This window comes from Lipotes vexillifer, unplaced genomic scaffold, assembly GCF_000442215.2.
Source record: "Lipotes vexillifer unplaced genomic scaffold, Lipotes_vexillifer_v1.1 scaffold1124, whole genome shotgun sequence".
In the NCBI taxonomy this organism is placed as follows: domain Eukaryota; kingdom Metazoa; phylum Chordata; class Mammalia; order Artiodactyla; family Lipotidae; genus Lipotes; species Lipotes vexillifer.
Window position 1 is genome coordinate 313,486 of NW_006774211.1, and position 13,928 is coordinate 327,413.

Sequence of the window (13,928 nt, forward strand, 5' to 3'; positions counted from 1 at the left end):
GGTGGCAATAATAATACTAATAATGGTAGTACTTAATATTTATAAAGCACTAATCCTCTTAGAAAATTCCATAACTACCAGTCTAGCAATGTAATCACGCTATATTTAAAAGAATAAACACTTCTCATATATTAACAGCATGAATGCTGGCTGATGCCTTAGCTTTGTGTATAAAGACAATGGACTTGGAGCCAGAAGCTCTGGATTCGAGTCCTACTTCTGACATTTATTAACTCTGTAGCTCTGGACAAATAAATCATTTCCTATCTTTGGGGCTCAGTTTCTTTATCTAGAAAACACAGACAGTCATAAGAGATAATGTAAGTGAAGTCAGTGTGCAAGCTGTAAAACGATGTTAAATGTTCTGGTCTCTTCTCTCAACTCATTTTTCATGTGTGTTCCTCATCTTCGTGCCTCTCATGATTTGCAGCTCAGTATATCAAGATGTGAGAACTGATGAGGCAGGAAGAGGTGAGCCAGGTTCGGACTGGCAAGGAAAAAAGGAAGGACAGCCAGCCTGTCTCAGCACCTTATTTGGCTTCTTTGGTCTTTCCTCATCCAAGAGAACCCATGGCCAAGAGCAGACATTGAAACTTAGCTTCACAAACTACACAGAGTTGATATGACGTAAGACAGTCCTACACGTTCCAGCTTACATCAGTGTTGTCACTCTGCCATGCAAAACAGCTTGAACATGCATGGGATTCATAATAACAGACTGTGATTTCTACATTGGGCTTTGGGGATCTCTGACCACCCTACATACTATTCAGGACTGAAAAGCTTTGGCCCTTGCTCCTGAGAAGTGCAGCCAGTTGGGTGAACAAGCAGGCATTGCTCAAATGGTCATGAGCCACAGAAAATGAAAGAACTAGAATCCCAACACCTTTTCAAGCTAGAGACTTTTAAACAACTTAGGTCGCATTACGTTTCCAAAAGAAACAATTAGGCCAGTCATCCAAACAACTATACTCAAATTCATTGTTTCTCACGTAGCTTTCCAAAATTCAAGCAGGCCTCTCCACAGTCACACAATAAAATGACAGAAATGTGTCCACGCAAAGCTGGTAGTGAAAGCAAAGACACGCAGCTCAAGTGAGTTTTTCAGAAGCACAATACTTTCCTAAAACTGTGACCTCCTCTCCAATGGCCTGACCTCCCAATTCAGGAAGGGTGGTCCTGACTTCATGCCCTCCTTAACAGATCAGGCTCTGTTTTCCCTTCTCTGAGGATGTGGTACTCACAGGGCACGCCTTCATCACGCTAGCTCACAGCTTGTGCTCAGATCTCCTCTCCCATCTCAGACTCAGGGTCTGCCATCGTCCCCTCTTCTTCTCTTCAGCTACTCTCTCAACTTCAGCTCTCTCCTCTGATCCCATAAAATTAAAAAAGCACCCCTGCCACCTCAAGGCATGCTGCCTCCTCAGTTGGCCATGGGTGGAGTTTCCTGCTCTTGGGTTCACAGCCATCTGTTTTGAAAGAACTGCCTTGGTTCTTTTTTTTTTTTTTTTTTTTTGAGGTACTCAGGCCTCTCACTGTTGTGGCCTCTCCCGTTGCGGAGCACAGGCTCCGGACGCGCAGGCTCAGCGGCCACGGTTCACGGGCCCAGCCGCTCCGCCGCATGAGGGATCTTCCCGGACCGGGGCACGAACCCGTGTCTGCAGGCGAACTCTCAACCACTGCGCCACCAGGGAAGCCCCTGCCTTGGTTCTTGTCTCCACTTCCTCACCTCTTCATTCACTCCTCCAGCCACGACGACCCGCCATCTGTGCTATCACCCACAGGCATTGCTTTTATTATGGCCACCAAAGAGTTTTAACTGGAAAATCCAGTGGCACTTTTCAAACCCTTCTCTTTCTAATGACCTATCTCCCACTCTGGACCACTTCCTTTATTAAATTCTTTAAATCATCCCTCCCCCTCTTTTTAATCTCCCTTAGTTTTCCTCCTGTATCTTTGAAAACTCCTTTCCAGTCTCTTTTGTAGAAGCTTCTTTTTCCTCTCACGTCATAGGACATACATCTGCACGGTTCCTTCCTTGGAACATTCTTCCCTTTCCACATTCCATGTTTCACAGGTGACCTTACGGACTCCCACAGTTTCAACTGCCACCTCTGCATAGTACAGACACTGGTGATCTACATGTTCATATAAGTATCCCAGTCTGATTTAAATATATTTCTTTCCACCATTCAGGCTCTATCAAAGAAAATTATTATGAATAATGCTCTTTTCAAATGCATTTGATTTTTGCTCTTGTTCCTTGTTTTTATCCTATGTTCCAAGAGGTACTTAAAAAAGTAATAATCATCAAATTCTTTTACACTAAAACATTGCTTGTGGTTGGTATTTGGGAAAATTCAGTAATTCGTTCTGACCATATTAAGAGTATGCCAGGAATGACTCTATTGTAATGCTAATATGTGTAGTCAGGCAAAAGATTAAGATCCACATTGGTGAAGGTGATGAGAGCACAGTACTGAATGATCCTCACCTGCTGTGAGAAGTGGTCATGGATGGGAAAAGAAGGGGGTGAATGAGGGTGGCCACAGGTGACCAAGGGACTGGGCAGAAGTCATTTTCAACACCGTGGTTACATAAATGGATTCCGGAGCTAGACTGCACGTTATAGCCTGGCTTCACCATTTTCTAGCTAATTAAACTTAGTTACTCCATCTCTGTCTATCATCAGTTTCTTCATCTGTAAACAGGTACTCATGGTATGTACATCAGAATGTGGCTGTGAAGATTTTGAGCTAATGATGTAAAACATCAGGAATAGTGTCCAATGCATAGTATGTGTTCAATAAATGTTAGTTACTATTATCATTTAATTAAAAAGTATCAAAAATGGCATTTAGAAATGAAGCCAAAATAATGGTAACTATTGAGGCAAAAATTACAAATTACAAAAGACTTAGAAAAGAAAGTTATCTCACGGTAAGGCAGATGACTGGCTTTACATCTTGTTTGACCTCAATGATTGCCTGGTTTTAATTGTGAGCCAATAATTAATCACTACCAGAATATAAAGACTGACTGTCAAGAATGGAGTTTGATATTGTGATTAAATGTAACCTACTATTAAGTTAATCTGGCATTTCATAATATGCTCAATTGTTATCATAGGGTATTGTAAACTCGGTGAGAGCACAGAACAAGTCTGTGTCATTCACACCAAGCCTAGAACCATGCCTGGTGCACTGTAAACGTTTAATACATGCCTGTTGAGTAGACTGACATAAAATCTAGTTGTTCATAAATGGTAAATAATTTGTATAAATAACCTGCATAGTCAATCTAATAAATGCCATGACTATTGGGCAAGATGAGAATGTTCAGGGCTATCTGCACAGTGAGAGAACAGCAAATTAAAAAATCTGGCAGCTGCTCATTCTTCTTGGAAATCACTCTATCCATAAGGTTGCTCTCTACCACCTCAGGTAGAGATATCAGTCAGGTCCAAGATTCGGAGTCTGAGGACCTGTGTTCTAGACCTGGACTCTAACAGTAGTTATGGGACATGAAGTTACAATTCATTTTGCCTGGATTAAATTATTCCTTTCCTGGCAGGTATTAAGAAAATGGTAACACATATATAATATTAGAACAAGTGTGAGGTTTTGGATAGTGGGGAGGCTGGAGAGGGGACCAATGAGAGGTAATTGAGACTTGAATACAAGATATTGCAAAAAGAATACTGAAAAATGTTGGGTCATTTTGAAAGCTGATGAAACTAGATCCTACTGAGAAGTACTAAGAAAAGTTTAAATATAAATAAGTTTAAAGTAAGCACGGTGATGGCTTGGAAGCGCAGGGCTGATTGATGGGGACGAAGCGAAGAGGAATGGAGGCAGTCAGAGGCCACCTAAACGTCTTGGTCACATTCTAGGAAGCAAAGAGGAAAGGATAATAGGATCTTAGACCTATCCCTTGCTAGAGAGGAGGGGCAAGCCAGGTTCTCTGCACCTTGAATATCCTTCTAGTCTTTTTCACACCTAAAACTGGAACAAAAGCTGTATTCTTTACCCTCCCTAACTCAGCGCCTAAATCCACCTGATAAGCCCTACACACCCTTTCTCAAGGTCTCCCACTGCTGTGAAGCAGCTCTTGGTCAGAATGTAATGAAATCTGGGAAGCGTTAGTGGGATGACTTGAGCAAAAGGTAGTGCACACAAAACAGAGGGGGTCAGGTATTTTAGTGCAAGAGATGCCCAGTCTGTGGGATGGGAAAATGTAACTCACAGAGAGTGAGATTTATTTGCTGTAAGAATTTAATTTTCTACCAGTGATTTAAGCACCTTAGGAAAATGAATCCACATAAGTCTGTGCTATTACTCTGGGTTGCAAGGGCTTGGGTCAAAGGGGATAATAAAGTGGAAGGACACTTATTTATCTTGATCTCATATGATTTGCACAAAACATAGGCTATGCAATTTCCAAAAATGTCAACTTTCACCAAAGCCGCAGTCATGGTGACACAGAAAGGCAACAAAATTTCCTGTGCTGAGGAATACAGCATTGCACTTAATTCTATTTATGTGTGTGTGCACATATGTGTGTGTGTGTCTATTTACCTGTACATGTTTATATGTACATGTAGGTATCTGTATACAGATGCGCATATACATATACATGTATTTGTGTCTGTATATAAATATGGGTGTGTGTGTTTACATATGTACATATATATAAATTTTCATACCTTCTCCCTAAAATCCAGGATGCTAGGTAGAGATGGATTATTATCGTTTTACAGATGGAAAAGTTGAGGAACAATAAAATTAAGAGACTTGCTTAAGTTCTCTTAGTTTGTTTTCAGTTTATTTATTTACCTTATATACCAACTCCCTTACTTCCAAAATGCACTTTGCAATTGCTTCAATGACAGTTGGGGATAGTGATGGGTAAGATGACTGGTCCAGAGATGATTCTACTCAACCAAGTTGCTCAGAAGAGAAAGAGTAACACAGTCAAACAGTTCTGTATTGAAATCCTGGCCCAGCCACTTACCTACCTGTAACCTTGTGAAAGTCAGACTCTCTCTCTAAGCCTCCTTTTTTTCATCGGCCAAACATGGGATAAAAATAGGGCTTGCCTTGCAGACCTGATGTGAGGCTTAAACAGGACCAGTGTTTAAAGAGTTCAGTCGGTGCATGGCATGGCCAACATTTGATGGCTCACAAGTAGAGCGCTGCAGTGGATCTGTGGTTTGGCCTCTGCTTTATTCAGTCTTGTGTATAATCCTTTTTTGAGGACAGCAAATTGGCCTCTCTTCATAAAATAAATACATCACGGAGGACACTTCCCTGGTGGCACAGCGGTTAAGAATCCGCCTGCCAATGCAGGGGACATGGGTTTGAGCCTTGGTCCGGGAAGATACCACATGCCACAGAGCAATTAAGCCCATGTGCCACTACTACTGAGCCTGTGCTCTAGACCCCATGAGCCACAACTACTGAAGCCCGCGTGCCTAGAGCCCACGCTCCACAGCGAAGAGTAGCCCCTGCTTGCTGTGAGAAAGCTTGTGGGCTTTCTCTAGTTAGTGCAGCAATGAAGACCCAACGCAGCCAAAAATAAATATAAATAAATTAGAAAAAAATACATCATGTCTACTAAGAACCCTATGTTAAAATAATATTCCAGAGCATTTCTTTTTTAAGACAGAAAGAGATGGCTTCCATAGGAATAAAGAAGGAAATCTGCAAACACATTTGCAGTGACAGAAAAGCCCAACTTTGAACTCGTATGTTTATGTGTGTCGTCATCTCTCCTTCACTGATCCTCAGTTATTGCACAATGTTCTGCCCTTTTAGATGGCAGGGTTACAAGAATGTATAGTTTAAACTCTGCATTTTGCAAAAGATGAGCATTATTTTTGAGTCTGGGGAACTTCAAAATAATTTGATTGCCTTCTGTGTTTTGTTTCATTAGGTAAAGGCAAAAAAACAGTTCTAGCTGTTTTCTGTACCAATATACAGCTTATGTTTAAATTAAAACAAGAGCCAGGCTCACGACCAGAGGGGAAAATCATGAAACAGAAGCCCTGTAATATGTTAAAAGGCTATCGCTGGAGAGTAAGAAGAGGAGTTTTAAACTCGGGCATCTTTCTTGTAAACATCTTTTTCAAATGTATTGTGTATTTTCCTTCCCCCTTCCTGCCACTAAACCACCAAAGAAGTTTAAGGGCTGTCAGAAAAGGAGGTTTACAGAATCCTAACAACACAGGCATATGTATGGGAGACTACATTTCTTGTTATGCCAGTGAATTAGCAAACTGAACACATAATGGTGAGGTTTTTTTTTTTCCCCCGTGTTAGCATCTGAATTGTCCCCGTTTAGCCCCTAAAGCAGTTGTAAATTTATTGTTTCTGGGTTACCTAAACAGGCTGAGACCAATCATTTCAATATTTCAGAGGTTATCCCTACTGCTTTTCCCATGAAGACATTATATAGAGCAATATGATTCTGGCACATTTAAGGTGTTGAACCTGTATGAGGTGGAACTATTATAAAATAATCTACCATGTTACAGAGGTTGCCAGGTAAAGTAGAGTTTCTTTAGTTTTAAGTGGATTAAAATAGACCAGGATTGCTCATCCTCAGTACTGTCCACATTTTAGGCCAGATAATTCTCCGCTGCAGGGGATTTTCTTGGGCATTGCAGGATGTTTAGATCCATCCCTGCTCTCTACCCACCAGATGCCAGGAATACCTCCCCAGGTATGACAATCAAAAATGTCTCCAGGTATTGCCAAATGTTCCCCAGGGGCGATGGGTAAAGCTGACCCAAGTACTGGGGCTAAAAGTTGATATTCCAAAGACAGTGCTTCTAAGTAGGTGGGTGAGCCTGGACAAGTTATGTAACATCTCCACACCTCAGTTTCCTCATTTGTAAAAGGAAGATAATAATATTCCCTACTTCACAGGATTGTTGTGAGGATTAAATAAGATAATGCCTATCCCCTGGGAAGAGCTCAATGTTAACCATTATCATTATTTTAACAATTCTATGCAATTTCATTTTTTTTCCTTTCTGATTTCAGTTTAAATGCAGGTTAAAGATACAAACAATAGGAATCTATTTAAAGGGGGGAAGTTTGAGTGCAGTTACACAATTACAGATGGAGATCTTTACTTATGTTTGAGTGGTCAGGTTACAGAAGCTCAACTATTGCATAATTTTGAATCCCAATTTGCTAAACAGCTTCAGTTATTGCTTAACATATTTTATTATCTTGCAAGTGGAGATTCCTAATTCATCTAAATTAAGGGCTGCTGCCAGATGATTCTTCTGTAAATATAACTGCTCTATTGTGTGTTTTGAAAGTCTTGACGTGATGCCTGGTCTTTTCCCTAGAGTTCTTCCTTCACCATTGGTCATATAAATATTATTGTAGTATTCATTGAAATAATAACAAAAGCTACCATTTTTAAGAGCAACTTACTGTGTGCCAAGATAAGTGCTTTCCATATATTATTATTTCACTCAATCCTCAAAACAATCTTAAAAATGAGGTGGGTATCTCAGAGAGACGAAGTTACTGTGTTCCAGCCAGCAAAGGTCAGAACGAGGCTGGAGCCCGGACTGGTGCCTTCAAAGCCTGTGCTCTTAAAATGCAACTTCATTACTAAGGCTCAGAGAGCTACCCTGAATTGATAATCATAACATATGCCCCTTTCTGAAACACATTCCACCCAACCCCCTCCTCTCACATCATCATTCACTTTTCTTGCTTTTCCCCAGCCAGCTCAAAATACCTGGAGGGGAGTGGTTATAAAAGAACCATGCTCTGATCCACATTTAAGTCAAGCACAGTGATTTAAAAAGGGAGGGAGGGAGGGAGAGAGAGGGGGAGAGAGAGAGAGAGAGAGAGAGAGAGAGAGAGAGAGAGAGACAGAGAGAGAGAGACAGAGAGAGAGATACCATTCATTTCACATTAGTCTTAATGACACTCACTTCACATTAGCCTTAACGAGGACTAGTAAAAGTTGTCTGGAAGCTGAAAGGAGGGAAAGGCTGAATTCACAAATAGGGAAAGGTAGGAAGATTCATCCATTAAATAGGTGATTCTTCAAACGCATCCCAGGAATCCAATTCTTGCATAGAGTATGCATATTTTACTTCAAGGTAACGAGTAAATCAGAAGAATAACACTGCTGCCAGCGGCGCCTTAAAGCTTATATTTTTGAGACAATTGCCAGTGGTGACCAAAAACTGAGAAATCAATGGAAAGTAAGGTCAGAAAGTGTACCCTTGGAGGTCCTGGGAAGAAAAGTTACATAGCTAGTTCAGAAACAGCAACCTTCTCATCACATAGTCTTGAGAGTCAACGCAATTGGGCTAGGGATTGAGAGGCCAGTAGGTTTGCTGGATGGCCTTTGGCAGAAGAGATCACGTGGCCCAGGGTAAGTCACAAGCAGCTCTGAGCAAAGGGCAGGCAGACCATCCACTCATAGCTGCCAGGAGTTAGGCTGGAGGCAGCAGGAAGTCTGTGAGTGTTGTGGGAACTAAGAAGCTCATCAGCCCACAGCATTACAGTATTAAGCAGTGCCTCAGTGGTCAGCCCGTCCTGTCCTTTATCAACACATGACTCTTCCTCAGTATTCCCACCCACAGGTGTCCAACCTGTGTTTTGAAAGCTCCAGTGACTGGAAGCTCTTATTGTTCATAAATTAGTAACTTGGCCATCCTTCAGTCTGTGTCCTTGTGAACCCTACAGCATGCTGGCTGTGGCACAGCCAGTCATATAAAAGAGATTAACATCGATAGGGTTAATTATGTACATAAGTAAATTTATGAAGGTGGCTACCATATGCAGGCACTTTATAAATTTACTCAATGAATAATTTTGACAACAATGAAACAGATTAGGAAGGGGAGGCCCAGTGAGGTTAAATGTCTTACCCAAGCTCACACAAAATTAAGTGGGATTCACTCCTGGTCCAGGAGGCCCCCAAGCCACACTTTGTCTGCCACCGCAGGATTTTTGCTGTCAATTTCTAAACGTGGTTGGAAGAGTTTAGGATATACAGACTACAACAGAGAAAGGAGCCCATATAGATGAAGGCAGAATCTCCTGAAAGCATTGCTTGCAAGTAGCAATACTTACAGAGATGTCATCACTGAAGTCAATTTCATCCAAATCAAGGTATTCAGGGGCTTCCATCATTCTTCTTTGCACATTTTGAGTAAGGTCAAATCCTTATAAAGTCCTGGACCCGACAGAAGCACAAAAGAAAAGCAAAACGGTTAGCTGTTTTATAACCAAAAATCACATTTATATTTAGACAAAGTGAGAAAAGTCACTGGGTGCAAGGGCTGCCTTCGAGCACACTTCCTCCCTTTGAATGTCCCCCGCTTGGCTCTCCAGAAGCAGTAAGTACAGCTCCTCCAGGCTCCCCAGGAGGCTCCCTAGGGAGCAGCCATGGTCCTTCGCTGTACTGCATTTGTGCCTGTTTGTCTTTGCCAGAGCAGTAACTCAGGTCAGATTCTCCCCTTGTGATCAATAAGATTGACCCAGCCCACATCTACCACTACACCTTGGGTGAATGCAGGGGCTTCGAGGATGAGGAGCAAACCTTGATATCTTAGGACAACCATATTCAAATGTTTATGTGGGCATATCTTTGGATCCTGGGCATGGAGTAATGAATACTGGATCTCCACGGTAATAACACAAGGACAAGGCAGATACTAACTTACCAACAATAATGGATATTTCAGAATTTGTAGTACAACCTCCAGTTCACCCCCTCAAAAAAAGGATCTAAGTAGAGATTTAAACCACAGAGTTATTGCATCGCCCCCTGCTTCTAACAGCTTTGCCTGCCGATGCCAGAGTGACCCGACACAGGCGCCAGAATGTCCTGTCAGCACTTGCCTTGGGGCTGCCTGTGGCAATTCTTTAAATCTGTCAAGGAAGATATATCACCTCCCAGTTCATTTTCCCATCACTTATCCTCATCACCATTGGCAGTGGCAGTGGTACCTACAGATGTCAGGAACAGAAATATAGATCTCCTGGCAGTGCCTTGGGGTGCAGTTATCTTCCGCAGAGCAAACTCTCAGATATCGAAAAAGATTCCATTTCCCGTAACTTGTCTTTCTTATTATGAAAACTGTCTTATGTACTCAGACTTGAGTATCCGAAATAATTTATTTTTTTCTCTTTCGGATCTCTAATGAAGGGGTACCTTGCCAAAGAGGAAGGCGTACCTTGCCAAAGAGTAAGGAGTACATTATTGGAAAGGGAAAATAAATCTAGGCTGATGAAAATGAGCTTATCGATATAAGATCAAGAATGTAAAAATACCTAGTTTTTAAAAGGAAACTAACTCTGAAGGCACTGATTTCTCATTTTGAGGTTTTTAAAAAATTTACAAAAATAGCATAATTGCGGCAAAGGGGGGAACCACTCTCCGTTCCATACCTCAAACCCATGACTTGACTCAATTTTCAGTGCTTCCCTTCCTTCCCTTCCCACATGCATATACCATTTTTACATATTTTTAATTATAGTGGATACGGAGTTGATCCAAAAAAGAATTAGGATGCTACTACCATGTACAAATGTGATTATCCATTTAGAATAAATATTAAATGTTCTTCTGAAATCACAGTAAAGTTTAAAATAAAAAGAAAACCAATTTGTATTTGATACCTAAATTAAATTTTATTATTTATAGAAATATAAAAATTGGTTCTTAAACAAACTTCTTGGTGCAAAAATATATCACTTTTCCTCTAAGCCTCACAAAGCTTTTCAGAGAAAAACATGCACACTCATACTTGCAAATTACTCAAAATAACTTTCTCTTCCATTCTGGTGGATTCTGAGACAATCCAGACTCTGGATTCCAACTTGTCAACTAACAGACTTTCTTCCAATCCAATTTCTTTTCACTAAATCTGTACTCCACAATGAACTGTTGATTTACAGACTGTTCCCAAGGCTTTGGTGAACACAAAGATGATTCTGGGTGTCAGGATGGGGTACAGACAAGCGCAGTATCACCACAAACATGGAAACATGAGACGAAGTAGAAAAACATGAGTCAAAGCTGGGGACCAAGCGGATCTCTAAATATATGGAAATACAAGACTAAATACAAAATGCAAATGGACACATCTTAACTAAGCATATTAACAAGTAATCGTTGAGTCCCTGCTTGAGGTGTGTTTAAGAACATGAAGAGCAATTTCCCTTTGAGCACAGACATTCTAATGGAACATATCCAGTGGATAATATAAATCATGACACCAAGGCACAGAATCTTTATATTTGGATTTGGAGGTTGGTAGTGAGATTGTTTATTCTACAGAACAGCATATAAGAGTTACAGCAGTGCCAGCCCATGATAGGAAGGTCATATTTATCTCAGTGGGTTGGATGGTCCTGCCTCAGACTAAGTGGTCCAAGGCACACAGGATTCTCCTTTACTTCCCAATGGACTCCCATATGTGGCCATCTCCTTTAACATGCCCTATTCTATCTACAACACAATTCCTTTTGTCTAGTTTCAATGCTTCTTTCTTTCAAGGTGCCACTTGGCAAGTATTACATCCTCGTTTATAAGGTACAGAAATCCCTGTGGTTAACCAATCCTGGCCACATTCCCAACATCAATTGCTTCTTTTCACTGGAGGGGGAGTCCATGGTTGTCCCAGGGATCATTATATTGCCTCTTCCTTCCCCATCTGCCCTTCCACTGAGCACATAGCACCCTCGAGCACTCCCTTCTGAGGAATTGGGATGTGACTGGAGGGGATGAGGTCAGGTTTAGAGTAGCTGCTGCAAATAATCCAACATGATAAGGAAACTGAGCTGGGCTGTGGGTGCTTTTCTCATTGTGCTCGTCAGGCACTGCCTCACCCCACACACCCAGTGGGACCCAGCGAGTGGGACCCAGCGAGCCCCCGTTTCTGACTGACACACAGGCACCGATGGAATGCACAGCTACAGAGGGCACAGACCAGAGGCCCAGGGGCCAAGTCTGGTCCACAGACGTGATGTGTTTGGCCCTAGCAGTGTTTCCAAAAAATTGACTCTGTTGCCAACTTGTAGCCCTTTGGTGCTTTCACATAAGATTCTAGATTTCTGGCTTCACTTAAAATATATCTGGAGCTCTGGGGGCACAGGTCTGCATTCCCCATGATAACAATTGGCTATAGCTGAGCTGCAGCTGCCCTGTCTATGGGGCGTGTGCTCCCCAGCTCCCCCCCACTCCCACCCCCCATTGGCTCTCCTCATCCACACATCCTGCCTGGCTCTGGGGGCATTTGAGTCTTTGACCCTTCAAAGGAATCCAGTATGAAACATGAAGTGCCATCCTCCTCCCTTTCCTTATTGGTGCCTTCTGCCAAACGCTATTTCCTTCATTTGTATTCTAACGTTGAATTTGTATTCTACAATTGTTTTAAATTCTCATACCACAACAGCAGTAAAACGAAATTTCTTACCAGTAAACTACCAGCATGTTACAATTTGTGCTTTTCTACAACCTCCATTTTATCTCTTAGTATGAGAAAAAGAAAACCTTCACAAACATAATAAAATGCTACGAGGCGGGGATTACATTTCCTTCACTTTACAGCCTGAGGAAGAAGAGGTCCTTGCCTTGTTGTCATTGGCGTTGTGCAGTTACACGGTGCCACTCCACTACTGTGACTGGGGGGAGGGCGGAAGCTGTGCCAATGACAAGCCCAGAAAAAGACCGAGACCATCCTCCATGTGGCCAGCCCGGCAGCTTGGATGTGAGAAGGCCAACCCTGCTCAAGGCCGGTGACAGTGGGTTGACACCTCAGTGGAAAATATTTTTCAGCTTCCCCAGAAAGGGCAGTCCAGCTTAAAAGCCTCTACATGAGATTTTTACTGCTACACATCATGGTTGCCCTGGACCCCTCTGGGACCTCAGAGCGCAGTCATTTATAAATTTGTACTGCACCCGCATCCCACCAGCCCTGTGCCTGCAAGCTGGCAGTCATTGGTCCCAGGTTCTCCGAGGACTCTCTCCCGTATTGCCACACCTCTCCCCTCAGCACACCTCTTACAAGAGCTGACCACCTCAGGTACTGTTGACTGGTTGAAATCATTCCATTTCAAGCTCAACTGGGCTTTTAATTTCTCTTCATTGACATTGGCAAGTTTTAATTTGTTATGCACTGAAGTAGGTATGTTATGCGTTTAAGCTGTTTTTAAGTGCGGGGAGAGGCGAAGGTAGAGATTGGGCAGGAGGTGGGAAAGCGGAGAAAGGGAAAGGAAAGAAACATTTTCCAATGGATTAGCTCTACTACTTTGGGTCAGAAAAATTATAGGGAGGGAAAGAATACAAATATTAGAATGTGAGGACACAGGGCTAGGTGGCTAGGACCCAAATGCCTTGTAGAAGCTATTGGTGACACATCACACCCCTTCTCTTGATGTGTCCAAGGCACTGGGAGAAACTTTACCCAAACTCCAAATTGAGGTCAGCTAGAGCAGGAAAAGACCAAAGAAGTAACGAGCGTTGGGCTTCCCTGGTGGCGCAGTGGTTGAGAGTCCGCCTGCTGATGCAGGGGACACGGGTTCGTGCCCCGGTCTGGGAAGATCCCACATGCCGCAGAGCGGCTGGGCCCGTGAGCCATGGCCGCTGAGCCTGCGCGTCCGGAGCCTGTGCTCCGCAACGGGAGAGGCCACAACAGTGAAAGGCCCGCGCACTGAAAAAAAAAAAAAAAAAAAAAAAAAGAAGTAACGAGCGTCAACTGTGCATAATGCCTGTAGGATTTTTCCTACTCTCACAGAGTTTTGATAAATTGCCAAGAACAGAAGTCCCTCTAGTGCCTATTAAAATGTACAGTAGAGGCTCTGGCCCTAATAGGTCTATCAACACCATGTCACCTTCTCATGGGTGACCTCAGTGATGGCCCAACTGCTTCCTTCAAGAGA

General features: G+C 42.5%; 1 protein-coding gene across 3 annotated transcripts in view; it reads right to left on the minus strand.

The window, feature by feature from the left end:
• Window positions 1–13,928, minus strand: part of SNCAIP (synuclein alpha interacting protein) — a 156,678-nt gene that overhangs the window by 72,909 nt on the left and 69,841 nt on the right. For 2 of the 3 annotated variants that reach the window (XM_007449036.1, XM_007449035.1), the window contains exon 2: window positions 9,114–9,216. In XM_007449036.1, the coding sequence (XP_007449098.1) occupies window positions 9,114–9,142 (29 nt within the window). In that variant the 5' untranslated portion in view covers window positions 9,143–9,216. Of the gene's footprint in view, window positions 1–9,113; window positions 9,217–13,928 lie in introns of those variants that run through there. The other variant, XM_007449034.1, reaches the window with a different exon arrangement.